This window comes from Pituophis catenifer, unplaced genomic scaffold (assembly GCF_029215685.1).
Source record: "Pituophis catenifer annectens isolate HBS135680 unplaced genomic scaffold, rPitCat1.0.hap2 SCAF_4, whole genome shotgun sequence".
NCBI lineage: Eukaryota > Metazoa > Chordata > Lepidosauria > Squamata > Colubridae > Pituophis > Pituophis catenifer.
Window position 1 is genome coordinate 45,188,106 of NW_027256884.1, and position 25,363 is coordinate 45,213,468.

At 41.0% G+C, this 25,363-nt stretch overlaps 1 protein-coding gene across 3 annotated transcripts in view; it reads left to right on the forward strand.

The window, feature by feature from the left end:
- The first annotated feature begins 4,747 nt into the window (after positions 1 to 4,747).
- The window catches only part of SHROOM2 (shroom family member 2), a 156,032-nt gene continuing 135,416 nt past the window's right edge, over positions 4,748 to 25,363 (forward strand). For all 3 annotated transcript variants that reach the window (XM_070943258.1, XM_070943257.1, XM_070943259.1), the window contains exon 1: positions 4,748 to 4,975. In XM_070943258.1, coding sequence (XP_070799359.1) covers positions 4,748 to 4,975 — 228 coding nt within the window. The remainder of the gene's footprint in view (positions 4,976 to 25,363) is intronic.

Sequence of the window (25,363 nt, forward strand, 5' to 3'; positions counted from 1 at the left end):
TCACATGTTAAGCATTTGTATACTTTTCTACTTCTGTTCTGCTTTTGCATTTAATATCCAAGTTGTGAAACCTTGTGTTAGCATACATATTATACACTAATTAAAGTATTACATTCCTGAAGTAGGCTCTGATGTTCTGAAATGCTCTTCAAGCTAGCTTAGATAAGACATTACTGTCTATGATCATCTTTTTAGTGGCATAGATGTACCGGTAAGTTGTCAACATTCTTCAGTTCATTATTTTCTATTTTTATTGGCAAAGGTTTTGAATAATTTTGACATGATTTCTCTCTTCAAGTTCATTTTCAAGCCATGGATTTGGTCACACTTTCATCTTAAATAAGTAAATGGCTCACAAATTCTATTTTATTGCTTTCACCAAGTGGGATTGTATTTGTTTTGAATATATAAGGCCTCAAAGCCACATACATAAATAAATTCCTCATTTCTAAATAAACATGTAACTAATTGCAGAATTAATCTGATGCAGTGATGGGATTCAGCCTGTTCGCACCATTTCAGGAGAAGTGGTTGTTAACTTTCTGAGCAGTTTGGTGAACTGGGTGTTGGAAGAAATCATTAGAGCAGAGAACCGGTTGTTAAATTAGTTGAATCCCACTACTGATCTGATGTCATGATAAGCGGGGAGGGACAGTTTCTGACAGAGCAGGATTTTATTTTGGTGTATAAAATGCATGCCTTTATGTTAGACTGAGGGGAAGGTCTATGAGGCAGGAAAACCAAATCTTTTGTATAATCACCATCCTCTTAGCATTAAATTTCTGTAAGATAACTGTCTTTGAAATTGTTCATTCATTTTACACATTTAGAACTGTAGTTTTTTAAAAAAAATGAAAGAGGAAGAGTTTGATTTCTCTGCCACTTTATATCTACATAAGAAAGAAACAGGATACCCTGAAATGGAGACAGCATGACAGCAATATGGTTTGTGATGTAATCCTCCTTATAAGACTGAAATGAAATCAAAAGATTTGAAGGGTTAACCTTGCAATTAAAAAATAGTGTTTTAAAGTGAAAGGAGAATATAGTCAGAAGTGCCCCTTTCTTGATTTATATTAACTAGCAGCAACAGTTTTGAGATTAGATTATTCAGAGGTTTTCTAAAGAACAAAGGTTAATTAATATAAAGTGAAGAATGATTTCTCTAATTGTTTTCTAATGGATTCCAATGACATTTCAAAAACAAGGAAATTAAACATTTTCTGAAAAAAGTTCAACTTTATTCATTTCATTCCTGTTTCTATTTTTGAAGGACTCATTTAGAGCTCTGATACCTGCTTCTGGAAAGTTTTGGTACCTTCAAGAGTAACAAGCATGTCTTACTACATGCTTCCTTTAACTATGGATTTGATGGGTTTTTATGGTTCAAATGAATTATACAGTAACATTAGATTTTCTTTTAGCAGAGAGTTAGGGTTTGTCAGATATAACTGACAAGAGTTTAAGAGGTCCATCTTTCGCAGTGCAACATCCATTGACATCTAGCACAAATAGCAACAGCAAAGAAAAAAATTACACGTTTCATAATATAAACCCCAGCCTTTCATATTTGCTCATTCCTCTGCCCCACAACCATCTCAATGAAATTCACTCCACCATTTTGTTAATGGTACTTCTGATTCTCTTCTAACTCCCATGCACATGAGCTCACCACAGAATTGTGCCCTGTGAATTGCCATATTTAAGAGCATGGAGATCCTGGACTTCTGTTCTAGATATCACAACAATTACAGAAGAGCAATTGTTCTCCTTCAGTCAGGTCCAGTCACTTATTAATAGTGGTATCCAGCAATATGTAGCTGCAGCAACCCCACCAGAGATTGGTTTTCTGCTGAGAGTCAGCATCCATTCCAATTATTTTTAGCACTTACTGTATGGAGTAGCAGTGGAAGCAGATGGCAGTGGGACTTCTTGATTTGTATGGAAGCACAATTGCAAAGCAATCCTGGTATTATGGTATTGACAGAACTGGAAGAATGAGTTATCAGACAACTCAGACATTTGTGATTTTGTATGGTACACATTGCTTCAGCTGTGCTGAACAATGTCACTATGACAATTGTATGACAAAGACCAAGCCAAGAGATGTCATAAAGGAGTAGCTTGTGTCTAGTGATGGTCAGAACTCAGACTTTATTCATATGCATGGCACTGAGTGGCTGCAGGCAGGAGGGGATGGGCATCTTTGTGCAGTGTTCACATGTATACCACATACCTGGTAGCCCTGCATTTTCTACTTGAAGTCTTGGCACATCCTTTTGATGGATTCCAGATCCTAAAGCACAACACACAATGTGCATTCCTGAATGGCAATAGTTTGCAGTGCACCACCATGGAAGACCCCACACAGAGCAGCTATGTGAATTTGCCCTCATTTGTAAAACAGTAAGTTTCTACCTTCTGAGCATTGAACAAAGGGAGAGTTAATGTAACATTTTAATGCCTTTAACTCAGTCTTGGTAAATCCCTGCAGTTTCTCTGGCAAGATTTTGGAAATAATTTGCCATTACTTTCTTCCTAGGGCTAAGAGAATGATTGGTCCAAGATTTCCCAGCTGCCTTTGTGGCAAGATAAGGCTAGAGCTCACAATCTCAGTTTCTAGCCTGATACTTCAATCAGTACACCAACTTTGTACTGTCAATGTAATAGATAGGTTTTAAGAAAGATACACCTTTATTATTTTTATAAATAACTCAAGGCGGTGAACACTCACAATCTTCCTTCCTCCACCCATTTTCCCCACAACAACCTTGTATTATGGGTTGGGCTGAGACACAGTGACTGGCCGAAAGTCACCCAGATGGCTTTTATGTCTAAGGTGGGGCTAGAATTCACTGACTCATGGTTTATAACCACTAGACTAGATCAGGGGTGACAAACTCGATTTCATTGAGGGCTGCATCAGGGTTGTGTTTGACCTTGGGGCCAGGTGGGCGTGGCCAGGGTAGGCATGGCTACCTCAACGACACTTGTGTTGGGGGTGCCTGTGGTGGCTCGACACTCTGCCAGTGAAAACGGAGCTTGGGAGGCTGCAATGGCCTCCTGCCAGCGAAAATGGAGCTCGGGAGGACCACACACGGAGCTCCGTTTTAGCTGGCAGAGAATTGCATGAGGACGTGTTTTCACTGGCAGAGGCACCGCGGGTCAGTCCTTCTCTGTTTGCAGCGTGACCCTGTGGGCCAGTTCTAAACACCCTGCAGGTGAATTCACCTGCAGTTTGACACTCCTGGGCTAGTTGGTTAAGATATCATGCTGGCTAGTGAATTCTGGTAGCTGAAGTCCATAGTCTTAAAAGTTGCTCAGCTTGGAGACCCCGGACACTAGACTAAAGATTGTCGCCTTCAGTCCCCGTTAAACCCGGATTTCGACTAGGCTGTCTAGACGGCTGCAGCGCTTTAACTGAGTCGAAGGCGACGCTGCTCTCCGTTGTTCTTTCTCACAGCCGCCGCTAGGGGGCCTCTGACAATAAAAAAATGTCGCCTCCAAGGCGTTTCGCAGGTAGCTCGGTGGCGCCCGCCTCTCTACCCCCCGCAAAGAAAATGCCGGAACTTTTTCGTGCTGTGAGATCCTGGAGGCGGCGGTTCCTGCCTTCCTCTGGGCCGCTGAAACGCCCACCCCGCGGGGCCTCTTGAAAGGCCGCTGCGCGAACTTCTCGGCGCCCTCCGACACAAAAGCCTCCTTTAGCCAGCCGGAGAAGGCGCCTGTTGTGCGTGTCCTCCTCGGCAAAGCAGCGGGAGGGGAAAAGGCCCCTGAGAAACCCTGCGGCCAAGGAGCCGGGAGGAGCCGGCGCTGCCTGCTTTTTAAGAAAACCTGGAAGGGGAAGAGGGAGGGATTTCCCCCCCCTCCCCCCTTTTTTTCGTTGCCGTGGCTCAGCCTCTCCTTTCCTCGGCGCCTTGGGACCTTCACGTTGACTGTTTGCAGTTCCTTTCCTCGTATAAAACCCCTCTGGCTCCAACGGGACCGCTTCCAAGAATACCGGGCGCAAAACTGCGCTCAAAGGAGAAGTTTTCTGAAAGGTGGCCACGATCCCCAGTGGAAAGGCATTTATTCCCGTTGTGAGGGCGATACCGCTCGCGGCTTTCCCCTAAATGTTGGAGAAAACTTTTCGCTGCTGTCCTCCTCGGCTCCTTTGGGAAGGACGATTGTCCAGGTCGAGATTCCCCTCCCCCCCTTTTTTATAACCCCTTTTCCTGCTGGGAAGAGCCCCCCCCCTTTTCCCATCCGAAACGGAAGCTCGTATCACCTTCTGGAGAAAGTGGAAAATGCCCTCAGTGACTTCCTTGGTTTCTCTTCGGGCTCTGCTCTCCGGCATTTCCCTTGGGGGAAACTGCCGCGGTTTGTTTCCGTGAATATATTAACAGGCGTGCGCAAAGCAACTAAGCCAACAGCCATGAAAGCGCGAATAAATACTTTATGCTTGGAGGGAGCTGTAGTACGTAGTCCAGCCAAGCGAGTCTAATTTCCTGGGGTCGCTTGCTCGCTGTTCTCCCCTTTGGCTGCTTTGGGCTTCTCTTTCATAGAAAGAAAGAAAGAAAAAGCCTGAACTCTGGAAGAGGAGGAGGAGCCAGGGTGTGGAAGGGGTTTACAATCCCCCTCCCTTCCCATCTGGGAGCAGCCTGAAAAACTGCTGGGAGGTATGTGGTTCCTAGGTCAGCGGCGCGTGGGATCAAACTAGGAAGAAACTGGAGGTGGGGGAGTGTGGGGGGGGCGGCAGTTTCGAGAGACTATGGAGAATATGGACTTCAGAGGCGGACAGGAAAGAAATCCTGACAAAGATCCGAGGCTGAATCCGGCAGTATTTATGGATCAAGGACACCCCCACCAGCTGGCGACAGGAGAGCAGAGAGGAGTTGATCCGTACAAGCTGGTGGAAGTACAATTAAGTGGCGGAGCTCCTTGGGGATTTACGTTAAAAGGAGGCAGAGAACATGGAGAACCTCTGATCATCACTAAGGTAAGAAGGGGCAAGAACTGCACGAACGTATGTGCAGTTGGTGGGTACCTGGTCGAAGCGGAAGAGGTGCCCCTGGACGAAGCGTCTTTCGTAGGGGTTTTTGTTGTAGTTGTTGTTGATGTGATCCGCCCGGAGAATAGGATTATGCTACCAATTGACACCGAGTGAACAATTGAGTATACAAAGGGTTCCGTGTGGTGGTGGGGGGAAGGGATGAGAAATGAAATGGTGATGGCTGCGGTGTACCTTAACAGGACAACTTGCGAGGTTCTTGCCACTGGCTGAATGTCTTTAATTTAGAACTAGCGATCGCCTGTAAGGAAGGGATTGCTAGCGAGCCTTTAAACGTGGGTCTTAAAACTGCTTGGTCACTGCTTCGTATTGGTGATTTGGGGAAGGGCATGGACAGTGCAATCAAGAACCAGACATTTTAGTGGCAAACGTTGGCTGTGCCTTAGTATTGTATTTAGAGGTGTTTTTATTATAGTTAATATTCACAAGTCCCAGTGATTAAAAGTAATTAATGTATTAAAGCTTAGCTTTACTGTTTTATAAATACTTAGTACATCCCATTCAGGTGACTAAACATTGATAGGCATTGCTAGAGTTAATAACCCCCATAGCCTCATTAATTAATTCAAAATAACATTTCAAGTTAATTCATCAGCCATCACACAGTTGTTGGACTGGATTGCCACTGGGAAGAAAGTTCACCTTTGCACTTGTGTACAATATTTAGTGAAGTAACAAAAAAGTAATTGAAGTTGCTGGGGGTAAATAATCTACATATCCTATTTGTTGTTTTGAATTTTGTGAATGATTACATAGTGGTTAATTAAAAATGGACATTATTCCTTGTGGAAGCACTGAAGTTTCCTCCTTTTGCAACCCACAAAAGCAGTCTCTTCCTTCATTTCCTTCTCTGTCATTGTTATTCACCTGTACTAAATAAACATTTCATTGTGGGTTATACCATAAATCTATATGTCAAACTAAAATTCTTAACTTATGACTTCTTATGATCTTTACTTGATTTCTAAAATAAGGACCCTGCCAGAAAAGGGGACAGAGTTCTTATTTAATGGTGAAAACTGAGTACGTAGTTTTATTTTTTCAAACAAGTTCCTCCTTGTACTACTTTCAAAAATCTGTGTGTAAGGTCATATTCCTGACGCTGATGCCCTCCATATGAGTTAGACTACAAAGGAGCTGAAAATTATGAAAACTGTAACCTGATACATTGGTGAGGGATTAAGCTGCAGAAGTTCATATGTGATAAACTATGCATGTTTCAAAAATGATTTACAAAATGTAGTTTGAATCTTATATGAGGACAGTACAGCTAATTTTCATTAAAGCCATTAAAGTCTTTTTTCAGAAATAGAAGGGGGCTGCTTTAATGACAAAGAGATACTATGCTTGTGTGGGTTACAAAGCACTACATCTCAATTGTTTCATAGCATTTATGACCCTACTGTGTAACAGTTTTTTTGTAAAATACATATAGACTGCTAAGCCATCATTAACTCAACCTTGATTAATAAATTAACCTAAATACCATATTTCCATGTTTATGCACAGCAGAACAATATTAAATTATTAACAATAATTTCCTGATTGTTTCCCACAGGGATGGGTAGAATTATTATATGCTATTATAACTTTAAAAGTAATTATATATAACCTTATTATAACTTTAACTTTAAAAATAAGTATAACAATACTTTTATTACTTTAGGAAATATTGTGTTGCTGAAATAATGAGTTTATGTATAATTGAAAAGAATAGATTCTATAATATAGCTCAGTTGTTGCTATAAGGTTTTTCCAAAACCTTTATAAAAGAAAACAAACCTGAAGGGTACGTTTATAGAAGAAAAAGCTGTTTATAGGTGTTCTATGTTTCCTCAGATATATCAATGTTCAAATATATTACTATGATATCTGCTCTTGTCTGGGCTCCAACAAGGAGATGGAAGACTTCTAAATCTAGCCTAAAGCCCTAGGATTGCCTAGAAATTGAAGAAAGCTATGGCAAACCATTTCTAAAGCTAAGAAAAGCATATCAAATAATTCACTAGGAGATGAGCTCAGTTTGAAGGAGACATTACCTCTTTTAATAGTAGACAGGTATGAGGTCATATGATCCTCCCCTACCAACTACAAGTGACACCATAGACATTGCCAATTGTTACATCTAGTTCAATAATAGTGTGCTGTTCAATCAATCAAAGATACCTATTTGATTTACCTACTGATATGTTTTCTGGTAGGATATTTTCTGTGGCTGAATACTGATAATCCTTTACTAATAGTAATTCATTGCACAGTATACACAGATAACATCATAAGGTATTTGATTTTATTATTGAAAGTCTTTCTATTCAGCCTTGTTTTGCCAGATGATTAATACAATGGAAATTTTATGGGACGTTTCTACAAGATTTTGATGGCTTGATGTACTGTAACTGGATATGGCAAGAGATTATCACTTGGTAAATGCAAGCTGTTTTCATCTTCTGTTATAATTATTATGCTGGAGACATTTAACAAAAATGTGATTTTTGTTATATGAAACATTTCCCCCCAGAATTTAAAAAAGAAAAACCAAGTGTAATGTGATTCTGTCAGTGTATACTTATTCAATATAGAGGTAACAATCATTTGTCTAAATCTGCTTTTCTTTTTTTTTCAAAAGAAATTTCAAGGAAAATAGTTACATGTTCACTGCTTCAGAATTAAAAGATACTTTGAGTAGATCATTCACTGATCTGTACTGTTTTGTTCTTGTAGTGGATGATTACATTTTATTGCAGATTTGATACCCTGCAGCAAACATTGCATACTTTTTATAAGTAAATTTATGCTAGGGAAATTAAAAGTAATGTTTGATTATTTTTTCCTATGGATTTCAATTCAATCTAAATTGCAATGTTTTGAGGGCAGTTATTTGCATTTTTAAAATGCAATCCCATTTTTTAAAAAAAGAATCAACTATCTTTTCTCTTGATTTAACATGGTTTTGCAAAGATTTATCTATGGAAACATTGTTTTGTAAATATCAAATACTAAAGGAAGAAAGAGTACAAATAAAGCATACAATCATTAATAAGAATCTACTAGCAAAATCTTTTTTAGAAAGTGAATATCCCTTTCATACTCACACAGGTATACATCTGAAGAAAGATATCAGGAAATTGGGCCTTTTTCACAAATGTGGTAGCATATTTAGATACCACGTTTTAAGTAATGTGGAATAGCTGCTTCTCTCCTTGATTAGTTTCCATCCATTGATTCTTGTTTTGCCTTCAGATGCTTTGGAAAATAGATTAAACCCTTTTTCTTTGTGGCAGCCCCTTAACTATTAGAACATTGTTACAATGTCACATCTAATCCTTTTTATTAAACTAGACATACCCAATTCCTGCAACTGTTCTTCATACGTTTTAGCTTCCAATCCCCTAGTTGATTTTTAGCACGAGCATGTCACAAAACAGAAAAAGGAAAACACTAGGGCACCAAGATAGAAACCAGATACTGTGAGTTGTAGTTCTACCTTAGCCATGAAAGCCAGCTGGGTGACCTTGGGCCAATCACACTCTCTGAGTCAGCTTACACCACACAGTAGTTGTTGTGGGGAAAATAGGAAGGTATGTTGGATAATTTTGTGCTTTGAGTTATTTATAAAAATAATAAAAGGTGGGATATAAATGAATAAAATAAATATTACTTGACTGAGTTTTGATTAATAAAATATTACAAAAGCCATACTTGTGGAATCAAGTAAGTATTCATATGCAAACCATGAAAGTATCACCAGTGATACTTTTACCACAGTATGCAAATGTAAGAAGGCCTCAACATTTTGGATTATTCTAATTCTAAGTAGGCTCTTAACCAGGGGCATTTACAATTAGATCATTGGTTTTAAAATGGTGAACACAACCATGCAATCAAAGACTTACCCCCTTTTAATGTGTGTTGTGTGCACAAAGAGAGGTATAGAACAGGGATGAAATCTAAAATTTGTTACTACCGGCTCTGTGGGCATGGCTTGGTGGGGCTAATGTGACTGGGTGGGCGTGACCAACTTTTTCTTTTATACTTTTAAAAGCATTTTTTTTTTGCAGAAAAAAATGCTTTTAGAAGCCTCTGTCGATCAGGCAACTTAGCTGGGATTGCCAGAGGCTTTTAAAGGCATTTTTGTTTCTACAACCTCTTCGGCCAAAGAGGTTGCAGAAAAAAATGCTTCCAAAGCACCTGAAGGCCAGACAAGGAACAATGGATGGAAACAGGAGAGTTTCAACCTAGAAATGAGAAAATTTCTGACAGTGAGAATAGAATACTCAATCAATGGAACAGCTTGCCTTCAGAAGTTGTGGGCTTCATCACTGGAGGCTTTCAAGAAGAGACTGGGCAGCCACTTGTCAGAAATGGTATAGGGCCTTGATGGCGAACCTATGGCACGTGTGCCACAGGTGGCACGCAGAGCCATATTAGTGGGCATGCCAGCTCAGCTCTGGGGCGCATGTGCACGCCGGCCAGCTGATTTTTGGGCCCACCAGAAATAGGGAAATAGGCTGTTTCCTGCCTCTGGAGGGCCTGGGGTGGGGTGGGGGGGGGGAAGGCCTGATTTTCTTTCTTACCTGGCTCCAGATCCTCTCTATTTATCTGGGAAGGGCGAAAACAGCCTTTCCCACTCCTTTGGAGATCCTACGAAGGCTGAAAGGGCCCATTTCCCGACTCCCGGTGGGACAGGAAGTGACATTTTTTGCTGTCCCCAGCCTTCAGAGACTCCTAGAGAGGCTCCTAAAGATTCCTAGAGAGGCTCCTAGAGACTCCTAGAGAGGCTCTGGAGGCTGGGGACAGCAAAAAATGTCACTTCCTGTCCCACCGGGAGTCGGGAAATGGGCCGTTTCAGGCCTTTGGAGGGCCTCCGAGAGAGTCAGCAAGGCTGTTTTCACCCTTCCCAGATAAATAGAGAGGATCTGGAACCAGATAAGAGAGAAAAACGGGCCTACCAGGCCATCGTGTGCCAGGAGCGGGGGGAGGGTGTTGCGCGCACATGTGCATGGGCACGTGCGTGCACGGCCCTCCCCGCGTCCCCCTTTCCTGGCACGCGATGGCAAAAAGGTTAGCCATCACTGGTATAGAGTCTCCTGCTTGAGCAGGGAGTATAGGAGTATAATATAATTTATTGAATAGCCCGAAGGCCTTTTCAAACAAAACAGAAAAGAAAAAGGGAAAAAGATAAAACAGTTACAAAAATAGCAATCTAAAAATATATGATAGATGACATTAAAATTTTACAATATCAAATTTCAATAGCTAAATTGCCAAGACTAGATAACCCAAATAGGATAGCTCCTCTCTAACTGAGCTCATCTTCCTTACAATCGATAAAATGTTTTTTGATATAACTGGCTCGTATTGCCGTCATTCTTTTAAGGTATCGAGTGATCGCTCTTACCAGGGGAGGAGAGTCAGCCCTCAACAGAAATGCTAATTTTTGGCTTATATTCCAGTGGGGAAATTTATTTATAATTGGGGACAGATATTGTTTTCTTACTTCTTGATAGAGACTACATTCAAATATTATATGCGCCGTGTCCTCCACGACGTTTACCCCACATATGCATATTCTTTTGTCATACGGGATTTTCCGATAGCGGCCGAATCTAACATTGGTATCTAGAAGTTCGAATCTAAACTTAACAAATAACTGTCTCTCCACTGATGGCATTTCTAAATGTAAATACTTTTCCAGAGTGAAAGTTGTTTTAACTGCTGTCAGCAGTTTAAGGGAATGATTAGTTGAAAGGGTTGCCATGTCCATTTGCCCATGTATATCTTTAATCCGTTGTTTAACTTGGTTCAGTGTGTCACACAACGGGAACCCTACGCCATATCGGTTCAATATTTCTGACAGCCGGGTTAGCCAGGAATACCTTTGAGGATTTGAAATCTGCTGTTCCTCTAGACATATTTTAGGGAGTCTGCTGGCATCCATCTGGGTCATTTTTAGCCAGTAGGTTACCGCTCTAGTGATTGTATAGGTGTACAGTGAGAAATGTCCCAATTCAGCTCTGACGGCTGCAGCTGAAGTGGAATTGTTTACCCCAAGCATCCTCCTTAACAAATTATTTTGAGTTCTCTCTAATATGGGGGCCTCTGTAAGACCCCAAATTTCAGCACCATAGAGCATGATCGGAACAAGTTTAGCCTGAAAGACTTTACGAAGAGGTAAAATGGAAGTTGGTTGGATTCGTTTACTTAATTTGGATACAAGGCCTGCTCCTGCTCTGACTTTTTGAGAAAGGTATTGATGGTGCGGAGTCCAACCTCCTGCACTGGAAAAAACAATTCCGAGATAAGTATATTGGGTAACTTGCTCAATTTTTGTGTCATTAATCTGCCAATTGTGCTTTTTATTCTTATTGCCAAAGACTAAAACTTTTGATTTAGCTACATTTATAGTCAAGTGATTTGCAGTACAGTAACGTGTGAGCTTGTCAAGAAGTCTCCTCATTCCTATTTGGGTTCTAGAAAACAACACTAAGTCATCGGCATACATTAATATGTTAATAAATCTAGAGCCTATTTGGGGGCTGTGCGTCAGAAGATCATCCAGCTGCGCTGGGATATCATTTATATAAAGATTAAAAAGAGTAGGGCCCAGCAGGCAGCCCTGCCTCACTCCTCTAGTTGTCGGTATGCTGTTTGTTGAGGCCCCATTTGCTGCATATCTGACTCTAATTGCCGTATTAGTATAGAGAATCCTGATCAACAAAATAAGTCTGGGGTCCATCCCCATAACTTGTAGTTTCCTCCACAAGTGGTTCCTATCTATAGAATCAAAAGCAGCAGTAAGGTCAATAAAGGCGGTATACAGCTTTTTCCCCTGGGTCTTGTATTTATTAATTAAGTGGGAAAGGACAAAACAATTGTCTATGGTAGACCTACCTGATCTAAAACCTGGCTTGAGCAGGGGATTGGACTAGATGACCTACAAAGTCCATTCGAACTGTGTTATTCTGTATTTTGTCATGGATATAAACTTTTGAACCTAGGCAGATAAAGTCTTATGTCTCTGATTTCTTCTCCACTTATTTAGAAGAGGGTGGCTTTGCCTATTGATATAATCTTCCGTTTTTGTTTACTGTTGAACAGCATACTGTTTTTGTCTCCTCTTTCACCTTCAAGGAAGCTTTTGTTGAAGGTGAAAGAATACAGTGCAAAATTCTGTCTGCTCTTAACATTTCTTTTAAAAAACTGACATGCAAAAGTGAACAGCGATATAATCATCGTACGTACAATCAAGACTGGCGCTTTTATCCTACAAGAAAAAGACCCTCTGTTCTTTTGATATTGGAATGATGGGTGTACAAAATGTCATGTTTTTGTAGACATTCTCAACTCACATTTTTACTATAATATTAGGAAAATAATCCACAAGTATCTCATGAGAGCTAGTGGTAAAGTTGGCTCAGTTCTGATGTGAGCAGAATACCTGAAAAACATATAAATACATGCAACATTTAATTCATTTTTAATTATATACTATAATTACATAATGAGGATGCACATCTGTCATGAAGAGATAACATTGTCATCCTACTGAATATGGTTGTTCTGTTCTTTGGCATAATAGTGTTTCCTTCCCAGTTATCATTCTTCCAATTGTAGTGATGCCAGGATAGAATGGGATTTCAAGGCAATCAGTTGGACAACAACTGTGATAAAAGTGACGCAAATATATTGGAAATTGCCAGTTATTAAAATTGTATATTTTGAAGCCAAAATTGCAATCATGTTCATGTATGAAGAATCACAATGAAACCAGTGAGGCTTATTTCAAAGCAGAAGCTTGATCCTTTGATTAGTTCATCATTACAACAGTAAAATACAGCAGCCACAATCACCTTTATTTCTATAAGATACACAAGTAGTCTTCGACTTATGATCTGTTGCTTAATGGCCATTTGAAAAAAGGTATTTATGATCCATCCTCAAAATTAAAACTGCTGTACCACCCCTGTAGTCACATAATCATTTCAGGCACTAGACAACTGACTCACATCTGCAACTGACTGGTTGCAATCACATCACATTTTGTGACTTTTTTGCCATTTCAATGGCAAAAAACACCCATTGGGTAAGCTTTATTCCTATTTGAATAAATAGGAAATTTGAATAGAAATTTATTTCCTACCATATTAACTTGCTTAATGACCATTGTATAAATGGTTGTTAAAATCAAGTCCAGTCATGTGGTGATTTGACTTATGACTGGAATGACTTATGACCAAAATCCCAGGCTCAATTGTGGGTGTAGGTCAAAGACTACCTGTATTTTATAGTTACCTGGTTTCCTCTTGAATGCTGGAGCACATATTGTTTTAAATATATCTTATGAAAATGTTAACCAAAGTGTGGTGATATCTTTCATTTCTTCTTCAGTTATACACTTCCCATAGAATGTTCAAAATACAGTGATGCAGAAAAAGTGACTTACATTTGGTCCTCACACTTATGACCATTGCAGTGTCCCCATAGTCGCACGATCAAAGTTTGGGCACTTGGCAATTGACATGTGTTTATGATGGTTGTGATATTCCATGGTAACATTTTCCCATTGTTACTTTCCCAGGTGGCTTCGAACTTGTGTTGCACGAGAAATTTAATAAACTGTATGGTTAAACTTTGGAAACTAGTTTATTTATTTATTTATTAGTCATATTTCTATGCCGCCCACTCTCCGAGGACTCTGGGCGGCTTATACCAAAGACAATATACTAAATAGCATTTATCCCCCAACAATCTGGGTCCTCATTTTATCCACCTCGGAAGGATGGAAGGCTGAGTCAACCTTGAGCCGGTGAGATTTGATCTGCTGATCTGCTGAACTAGCAGTCAGCTGAAGTAGCTGCAGTACTGCACTCTAACCACTGCGCCACCTCGGCTCATATAGTTTATAATAGCTTTGAAATATATTAAATACATTCATGAAAGATTAAGTGTATGTTATCAGTAATTACTAAGCATAATAGTTTTACAGTCTTTTAATTATAAATCATTCTGTCCAAATATAATTGTCTAAGAAGAAAACTAATAACTTCAATTGTATTGTAAAGGAAAAAAAGATTCAACATTTTTGACCTTTGATACCCAATTTAGATTGATCTAATAATGTCTTTTAAAGTATTAATTGCCAAGCATTTTGCAGTTGTGGACTACTAAATATTCAGAAAATACAGAAAACATCCAATTAGACACATCTCTATGTAGTGTCCTCTGAAAAAGGTCACATTTGGTTTGCAAGCAATATGGTAATTGGAGCTGCATTTGTGTCTATCGTTCTATTTTTAAAGAATTAAAAAATTAATTTCCCCCCAAAATGTTTGCAGAAATTAGTATCTATTTACTATTTAATTATTTTTTATACTTTATATAATAATAAAACTATCTACATAGTCAAGAATTGTCTTAAATAAAAAAAAATCTCTGATTATGAAGGGATTAAATTTAAGTGGGTTTTCAGCCCACAAAGCCTTATTTTTAGATATTGTCTTATCTCCTTATCTTCCCTTATGCAAAACCATAATTTGAGTATTAGAATTGCACATAGGCACTCATAGTCAATATCTGTGCTTAAGAATTTATTAGCTGCCTGAAGTTTATCACTTATGACACTACTTCTATTATCTGTTGTATACTTAAATTAACCAGTTTTCAGTCCCAGTTCATTTTGAAAATCAGCTGATACTGGGAGGCTGAGTTAGTGGGAAGCTACGATTTGGCCTGCTGACTTTGACAATGATTGTGCAAGTGTAGGGCTCAGATGATACATAGATTAAGAATGTGGGAAACCTGCAGCAAACCACTTGAGATCCACTGTTTGTGAGTCATTCTTTTTAGAGTTTTGTTTGAGTAGAATGTATTATGGTTTATAGCATTTTTTAAAAATCACATTGATTTTTTTTATTTTAAAAGCACTCAAAGTAGCTTGCGTTTTAGTGTATTTGAGTATTTATATGATTATTGTTAACTTGATTTTTATTACAAAATACCTGAAAATTCTGTTTCATTTTTCCCCCTATTCATTTTTCTATATTTGGATAGGACAAAAGGGGATATGACTAGTTTTCTGATAGATATATGGCATAGCCATGAACTGTAATTTTGCTGATACTGGAATCTGAGTACTGATCAATTCCAATTTATTTGCATTTATTCATCCCTATTTTCATATGCTTCTTTGTGTTCCAGTAAGAGCCATAAAATGTATAAGTTGCATAAGATAGGAAATGGGGACAGCCCAGTCATCCCCTGAAACTTTGAAACCATATAACACAGACATCAGATATTTTTATTTTTACCTATCTGATTTGTTTTTTAAAAAAATATTCCATATCTTTTTCATTAAAACTGTATATAAATCATATATAAACTGATATAAATCATAGAGTTTCCCACACTCCTGGTGAAACTTTCAGTTCTTACCCTAACCCTTCCCTAAGATTGAGAATGAAGCTTGTTCAAATCTGTATTAGAGATGGGGAACCTAATGCTGTACAGTATAGATGTCTAGTTTTCAACTTTGGTAGTCTTAAACAGCATAGTAAGTGTTTACAAATGGTGGGAATTCTAAACTATCAGGAAATGATAGATGACATACTACTGATTCGTGCACTTCATTTGATTGTTTGCTTTTGTTTAAGACAAATAAGCAAAATATTGTTCTCCTTTGTAATGGAGGCAGCATCCAGGAATGAGTTATCCTCGTCTGCTAGCCAATAGGACTGAGACTGTCAAAACTGCAAGGACACACCTATACCAACGGTCCCCAACTTTTGTCTCAGTCCTAGCTGAAGACAGACGTGTGTTTTACATAGAGCAACCTATTTCTGGATACCTCTTTAATATATTTTTTTTTAACTTGTGGCAGCTATATCACCACTGTACTGCTGTGCCACCAATTATTCCAGTGTGACTAGGGCTGCTTTCTGCCTTTGTTAAGATTTTTTTCCATTTCTCCTTTAGGGGAAATATTCTATCCTGCCTCTTTTTAATATTAAGAATAAAGAATATTTTAATCGGGGTGGGGGGACTTCCTACAATATTAACAGAAGAAGGAATGGTGATAATTAGAGAACTTGTTACATCCAATATTTGATGTTGTTTGTATTCTGCTCCATCCATTCAAGAAAGGATTAGAAAGAGGTATATGAGTGTATTAACTGCTCAGGTTTGCTGGACAACTAACACAATCCACATTAAAGAAATAACTGTGTAGATAAAACTAAAATAATTTTCTGGGAAGAGTGACTGAGGTAGGGACTGAGGTAGTGGAGGTCTTTGAATGCATTGACTTTCTATAGAAACAATTGGTAAGGACTTTCAGGTTAACAAGCATCCTTTATTTTCTAATAAATTACATTTTTATATTGCTTGTCTGTGAGTGTTTTTACATTTAAATTCAGTTCTAATAAGTGACCTGGAAAGCTTTTAGTCAGCTTCTTTTCCTATAAAATGTTCTAACAGGTTTGATATTTATCTCTTTAAATTACTACAGTTCACTATAATGGGACATAGAAGCTGCAAGTAACACAGAATCCAGCAGTTAGATGACCAGAAGCAGAATATAAAATCATATAACTTAGACTGAATAAGAATGACTATGCTTAAAACGCTAAAAGCTTTGGGCATGATAATTTTTGAAGAAGCATCTGTCACAATATGTTTGCTGAAGTACTGTGATCTTTCTAATGAACAATCAATTATGATTATGCAAGAAAAACTTTTTCATTTATGCACTGGAAACTGCTAACATTTGAAGTTTTTAATTTTGGCATCAAGTTGAATTTTATAATCTTTGTCGTATGTTTTTATTTTATAATAAACAAATTTCATTCATCTAGTCCGATAGATTGTTGAAGTGCTACACAATGAAGTCATTAGGTCCATGATTTCACATATTTTAAAATATTTCAGTAAAAAATACTCTTAAAATAATACCACACAAAGATGCAAAAGAAAACCATAGTGTTGTGATCCGCCAGCAGCCTGCGGATCTGGCAGTGGAGTTGGACAGTGAGGAGGCTGGGGAGGACAATGGGCCAGTCCTGGAGTCAGGGGAAGGACCGGACGAGGGCTCTGCGTAGGAGGCAGAGATGGGGCCAGGGCCATTGTTCTGCCCCAGCTCCGGATTTCTGAGGATATTGACACACACCAACGGTCCTTATCAAATTTATTAAGTAGCAAGAATAAACAAGACCGGCAAAGGTTGGCAACCAGCCCAGAAAACAAGATATGATAAACCAAAATACTCTAATAATAATACGAGTTGTTTCCAGCAAGAACGCACTAGCTGTGTGCGACTTAAATAGGCTAAGGGAGTGACCAATTATCCTCAAGCCCTACTCTCTACTAGACCTCCTCCTCCTGAGTAGCCACTCCTGCCTTTTGGCAGCCCTACGTGCTCAAGCATTGAGGAGAGGCTCCTCCACTTCGCTCTCTCCACTTGAAGGAGCCTCTGGAGATTCTGAAGGCCCTGGCTGAGTCTCTGGCACTGGCATTACATCCTCTTCAGCCTCCTCGCTGTCCAACGCAAGTGCCGGCTGTGCCGGCTGCTGGCGCAACCCCACACCAGCCTCCTCATCGTCAGGATCAGCCACGATCCGCGCAGGCCGCTGGCGGCCCACAACAGCCATTTGGGAGCAATGTGCGGACTCCGGAGCCTCCAGAGGCAGACAGCAGAGAGGCAGAGGAACAGGAGGAGCCTAGTGCACACATGTGAAGAGCTGCCAGAAGGCAAGAGCAGCTGAAGCAAAAAGGACGACTCGGGAGTAAGGCCAGAAGATGATTGGCCACTCCCATAAGGCTTAAAAAAGCAGCAACAAGGCGTTGGGTTCTTTGTAGAAAAGCAACGTTGATTCCAGTGTTTCTTTTCAGCATCTCTTTTTGCCAAGAAAAGCCTTTGACAGGTTGCCAAAGACATCAAAGGTTGGTGATAAGGCTGTAGAACTGGTTATGAAGAATTTGTTTTGGACTAAGCTGAGAATGAATTAATTCTCAGCTGTTTTAATAAAATAGTTTGTTCAGGACTGAATTGTGTTTGGTAATCACTACGTGGGCCTCGGTCACAACACATACAATACTTTACTGATCATGTAATATTCCATACAATAAATTAACAAAAAAAGTTGAATCAAATAAAAATGTTTGTTGCATACTGAAAGAAGAAGACAGTTGAAGATAAAGGGAAGGGAACAGGGAAGAAGACAGTAGAAGATAAATATATTTAGATAGTATCTGCCACAAAACAGGTTCAGTGCTGTGTTTTCATTATTACAATCTATACAGATTTTGAGACATAAATGAATATCGGTAGGCAGGCTTTAAGATGTTCAGCTTTGGTTTAAGAAATAAATTAGAAGTAACTTTAATCTAATGTAGCTTTTAATCTGATGTAGCCTAAGTTAAAATAGCATAATGAATAAGAACTATTGTGAAACATCATTAAGAGGTTCTCCAAAATTAGCTTAATATGGGCCTAGAACTCACAAATGAGCAACATGGCGGTAGATGGTACATTAGAAAACCTTCTATTCTTCTGCCAATTATTTTCTTATAATTTTGTTGCTGTTTAATCTACAGATAGCAATCTTATTCATATTTATCTGAGAATAAATTCCAGAGAGTACAATGGAACTTTTAAGAGAGAGATGACTTCTCATTGTTTCTATGTTAAACTATAAATAATTTAATTATAAATATAGTGACTCACTTCATGCCATTGTCATTATACTGTAGTAATAAGGGTATTGTTTGAAACAATGAGCATATGACTAGTTAATGGCAAATGATAATATGACCCTTTTGTAAGAGTTATAATCTGTACTTCTTTATAAAAATAATTATTTTATACAGAATGGAAAAAAAAAAACCCAAAACAAGAATTACAAACAGAACATAAAAAAGAAAAGAAAAAATATATAAAACAAATATAAGATTAACAATAAATGTATTAACTCCACTCTAGTTGAATGCTGATACCTGTATCTTAGACAAATCTAATAGGTTCGCACCATTGCATTGTGAGTCTACAGATATTTATACATTTTTCATGTATGCTGAATAAATTACTATTTTAGATCACATTCTCTTAACAAATATTTCAAATATACGAATCTATTGTCTGTCAGTCAGATCAACCCAACACCTGTTCACTGTACAAAAGCTGTTAACTGTTGACCCAAAAAATGTATTAAACTTCAAAGTCCTCTGTTAACAGTCCATTATTACATTTACTTGCAGAAACTCCACAAATGGCTTCTCTTAGAAACTTATCCAAACCATTGTCTCTAACCAGTACAGTTAATTTTACAATCTCTGCCAATTCAGTCCGTTTCAAAATCCATTCTTCCATTGTCAGCATTCCTTTTTCTTTCCAATATTTGACATATACAAAAATAAGGTTCCAAATTGTTTTTCTGTTGATTTATCCATAATACTTAGAAGAAAGGCTTCAAGTTATATTGATAAATGTGTTTTAAGTATTTTCTGCAGAACCATTATTATATTTATTCCAACATGATTTAGCATATTTACAAGACCATCGCATGTGATAAAATTTACATGGTTTATAGTCTATACTTTTAATGCTGCAAACTTTAGAACATAATTTATGAAAACAATAAAAGGCATAAACATTAATTGTACTACTTTGCTTTGTTTTTAATATTTATGAATAAAGGAGCAAGATAAAATAAAAAACTACCATCAGTTCTGAAGAATTTAATTTTTTTCTCACTGCCACGCCTTCATTTTTCTCTGTGTTTATTCTAAACTCAAATGTTATTTCAACAGTTTCTTATATTGGAGGAAGTGACTTCATTTCTAATAATAAAAACATAATAATTGCTTGGTAATTTCAACACATTTTAGCCATTTTCTGTATATAATTGTTTTTTATAAGCTCTTCCAAAAAAATGTTGCCTTAGATTTATGAAATAAATAAATCTCAAATATGTGTTCTGAAATTTTCAGCATAACTGAAGAAATTTATGTGCCTGTGTTTTGAAAGTATTTAATGTACTTTTTTGGAATTCTTCCAACTTCAGTACTACATATTTTGCCTTTGTATTTTAGAAAAATCAAAATTATATATTACTTTATATCTCATTTGAAATCTTTGGACAAACATAAAAGTCTATGTAGTTGTACATATTTCCTCTTTTGAGGTAATTAAAATCTGGAAATGAAAATTTGTTCTGAATATGAAGACAGGACCACACACACACACACACACACACACACACACACACTCTACCTCTTGACCTACTAATTTGTTTCACTGCACTCTATTGTGAATTAAGAATAAGGTTCAAAGTAAGAATAGAAACATGATTAGAAACAGTGAAGTTATTTGAAAGAGTTTTTTAAAGTAAAAGCAGCAAAGAAGGAAATGAGGATTGAAATAATGCTTAGTGACAAAGCCAAGACTATTGTAAGTATATTTATGATGGTAAATGTAATTAAAAGATTTTAATGAATCTTATAGGTGCAAGATGAATCTTTTTCAAAAAAGGTGAGCTCATTAAGTTAAATATGAATTCATGTCATTTGGCATCTATGGGAGTAACCATAATTTACAGTGCTGTGGAAAGTGGTTAGATAAGATTCTGCATGCCAAAGTATACCAATAAACCTGTCTAGAAGTGCAACAGAAGGGTCAAGGATAAGGCTCAGTTTTACACCTACATAGAGGGAGGGAGAGAGAGAGATTTTATTGCAGACACAAGAAATTCTGTGAAATTTACTACTAAATCTAGCAATTCAGGCTGCAAAGTATACAGGATTAAATATTATGTCTCTTTTTTCCATTTTTACTTGGTAATGGTCTCCTCAGCCTTGGATATTGAGAACACCTTCGCTGTATTGTGCCTGCTCTCAGGCTAGAATAATTTCTCACACTGATGATAAGAAATCCAACTGCAACTACCAAAATAATTAATAAATGTAAATTGCCCTATCTTCACAAAAGAGTCTTCTCCTATTTGCACTAAAAAGACACAAAACAAACCAGAGTTTTCCTATGTGGGGTTTTATGTCAATTTTCATTTGGATATAGAATATTCAGTGGGATTCTTGGGTTGCAACTTATTCTTTCTTCTAATCTAATGAAAAGCCAGTTTGGTCTAGTCTCTTGTGGTTAAAGCACCAAGTTACAAAGGAGACTATGAGTTCAAGTTCTGTTTTGGCCATGAAAGCCAGCTGGGTACTTTGGGCCAGTCACGCTCTGTCAGCCCAACTCACTTCATAAAGTGGTTGTGAGGAAAATAGGAGGAGGAGGATGTGTTGGATATGTTCACTGCATTGGGTTGTTTGTAAAAATAAAAAGGTGGTTTCAAATAAAAATAACCAGGGTGCTAAGGTTTTTTTAAATTTAGAATAACTGTTTTCCTGTGCGCTGCTACCACTATCCAGGAATGGGTTAATGCTTCAGCCTTTGGCAAACAACTGAGTGTTAAAAAATACTAAAAACAAAGGACTTCCCCTTTCCCCTCTGCCTAGCCACACCCCCACTCCCATGATACCCCAGTCTTCGCTCAGTTGCTTGGCAAACGCTGACGTGTTTCTCAGGAGCTCCTGGATTTTTAAGGTATTTGTCTCCTGTTTTCCTTGCCTTTCTTTCCCTGCCATTCAGGGACGCATAGGACTTTTAATTTATTTTTGATTATTCCTTTTCCCCGGGTGTTTCCTTAGCTCTCTAGCCTTTCCTTTTATTTTTTTCTGATTTTTACTTTATCGCCGCTCACAGCAGCAGCGCTGATCAGCTGGGCGTCGGGCTCGGAAAGCCGAGCCGCCCACACAGCGCGCCTCCCTCGCTCGCTGCAGCCGGCGCCAAATTCAAAAGTGCTGCAAGCCCCGGGATCGGACTGCAGCTACCGCGTGGGGCGAAGAGGAGAGTGATCGGCTAGGATTAGAGCCGATCGCCTCAGGAAGCAGCGTGCAGCCGCGGTTCGCCCGGCTAGCCCTGCAAACCGCCGCTGCACTATAGAAGCCGCCACGGAGCAACGAGGGACCTGAACCAAGCGGCATTAAGGCACGGCAGCTGGCTGGATCCTCGGGCCTCCAGCATAAGTCCGTCGCCCTGAACAGGCACCAGCCCAGCACCACGTGGTGCCCGCCATCTTGAAGTCACGCGGGCCGCCATCTTGGGCCTAATTTCGCCATCGCCTATTAGAGGCTCAGCCCAGCCATCCCCAAGTGCGGTGCCTGTTGCAATAAGGGTTAGCTGGTGAGACCTTCGGGCTCTCAGCTGCTCTTATCTTGCCTGGCGGGGCGGAGTGAACAAGCCTCCTCGGAGTCACACGAGAGAAGAGGGGTGGCCTTGATCCCTACAGTCACTATGTCTGACTCCCCCTTCTCATCAGACCCAGACCTGGAACTGAGCCCAACCCGCAAGGGGGGCAAGTCCTCCAAAAAGAGTGCCCGAAAACGATCTGATGCGCCCAGCCACAAGGCCAAATCGGGGACGGGGTTGTCTTTCCAAGACAAGGACGCCCAAAGACGCCACCAGGTGCTCGAGAGGCAGTGCGCCAAAGCCCAAAAGGCACTGGCCATGTCACCCAACGGGGGGCTAAGACCAGAAAGCACAGCTCCGCCCACACCTAGGGAGTCAGACTCAGCGATGGCTGAGGCAACACCTGTCTCACCCGCAGCCTCATCACGCAGCCCAGCACCGGGCGCTGGAACACAAGGGGCCCCGCCACCACAAATGGATTTTCAAGCCATGTTCTCCACAGCCCTCTCATCCTTTTTAGCCGCCAGCTGGCAGCAGGCGATGCCTCCAGCACAGGCCCAGGGGTCTCATCATCATCGAGTTCAAAACAAGCCATCTGCCCACCTAGCACACGAGTCCTCTTCCGAGGAATCAGATCAAGCAGATGACGCTCCAGAGGATATCGAGTTCTCTGAGGACAAAGGGCTAAACCCAGATACCCCCGCTTTCACCGGGCTATTCCGACTGGCACTGTTTCGGTCACTCCTGCACAAGGCACGACTTACGACTAACCTGGGGGTGCCAGGGGACGTGAACCCAGCTCCACCTCCTGCTGCGGGGCCCCACGATGCCCTCTTCAAGTCATCCAAACAGGAAAAGGACAGCATCCCCTGTCCACAACTGTTTTCTGAAGTCATCCAAAATGCCTGGGGGCAACCGGCTTCTCAGACTACACCGAGCAGCCTGGACAAGAAACTCTACTGCTCAGCCCCGGAGCTAGAGGATCTGTTACTTCTCCCAATGGTGGACCAGCCGGTCGCAGCACTCTCATCCCCATCACCAGTTTCCACAGAGGCACTGGACGGGCTCAAAGCGGAGGAGAAGAGGACGGAGTGGGCCTTTCGTAAAACACACCAGGCAGTGGCCTGGGCGATCAGAACAGCCACAGCCACCTCCTTCTTCAATAGAGCGGCCCTCATCTGGTTACGCCAGATGCAAGAAAGACTTCCTCCAGAAGACACAAGGCTGCAACAGGATATCAACAAGATCATTGCGGCCACCGAGTACGCCTCTGATGCCTCCCTGAATTCGGCGAAGTTCGCGTCAAGGGCCCTAGCCTCCACCGTCACGACTAGGAGGCTGTTCTGGCTCAGGCCCTGGAAAGCAGACCTTAAAGCCAAATGGAAGCTGGCCGCAGCTCCCTACAAGGCACCGAATCTTTTTGGAGCAGCCCTGGATCCTGTCCTCGTGGAGGACAAGGACAAGAGGAAGGTACTGCCGTCGGCCTACCGCCGTCAAGAGAGGAGATACTCCCCATATCCAGTTCAACAGCCCTTTCGGCCCAGCCCAGGGCCCAGGGGGTCCTTCCCACACCTCTCCAATTACATGGGAGGCGACAGACCACATGACAGACAGCAGTTCCGAGACCGGAACAGGAACCAGCATTCCAGAAGACCCTTCCGGGGGGCAGGCTTCAAACCCGCCAGAAGGGGGAAGTGACTCCAAGACCGAGGGGCCCATAGGGGGAAGACTACACCTCTTTCACCAGCAATGGGCCCGGTCGACATCGGACTCATGGGTAAAGCGCACCATCTCATTGGGATTATCAATAGAATTTGCAGGGCTGCCACCTCAGCGCTTCGTGCAGTGCCCGGTCCCACAGTCTTCCAAGCTACAAGCCCTAATGACCCAAGAACTGAAGCACCTGAAAGAGTTCAGAGCCATAGAGACAGTACCACCAGCCCACCAAGGCTCGGGGTTCTACTCAAGCCTGTTCTTAGTCCCCAAGAACTCGGGGGGATGGAGGGCCATTCTGAACCTAAAGAAGCTGAACCTGTCTGTGCGCTATCACAGGTTCAAAATGCACTCGCTCCAGTCTATCCTAACGGGGGTGAGACGGGGGGACCTTTTCCAGTCAGTCGACCTTCGAGAAGCCTACCTGCATGTCCCTATTCACCCGGACCACAGACAGTACCTGAGGTTCGAATACGGAGGCCAACACTTTCAGTACCGGGCCATGCCCTTCGAACTATCGTCGGCTCCCCGGACCTTCACCAAACTGGTGGCGGTGGTGGCAGCCAGGCTTTGAACCATCCCAGTCCAAATTCTCTGTTATTTAGACGACATCTTGATATTCTCATCGAACCACGACCAAGCGGCCAGGGACTCACGCTTAGTACTCGAAGCCTTTCGAAACCACGGCTTCACAATCAACCTCGAGAAGAGTCACCTTCAACCGTCCACGAGGATCCTCCACCTAGGCGCAGTGATAGACTCCTCCAAGGGTCAGGTCTTCCTATCCCCGGACAGGGTCCAGAGTCTCCAGCAGCTGGCCCTGCAGATTCTGTCAGGAAGGAAAGCCTCCCTTCTGCAACTATCGTGCCTACTGGGGAAGATGGTTTCCTGCTTCGGCATCGTTCCGTGGGCACGCAAACACTCGAGGGCCCTCCAATGGTTTCTCCTCCCCTTCCAACGCTTGGGGAGGTCCAACTCCAAACGCAAGGTTCACCTCCCCCCCAAGGTGCGTTTCTCCCTCAGATGGTGGACATCCACCTCAATCCTCAAGGGCTCAGAGTTCCTGGAACCAGACAGACTGGTCCTCACCACGGACGCAAGTCTTCGGGGGTGGGGAGCTCACCTGCTCAACGGGGTGGCACAAGGTCAGTGGTCCACGAGCGAACAACACAACAGCATCAACCTGCTGGAGCTCCGGGCGATCAGATTAGCCCTGCGCCACTTCCAGGCCACGGTTCAGGACCGGCACGTACTGGTCCTGACAGACAACATCTCGGCCAAAGCGCACGTGAACAGAGAGGGAGGCACGAGATCTCGCAGCCTGATGCTAGAATCCGAGGTCCTATTCGAGTGGGCGGAAAGGC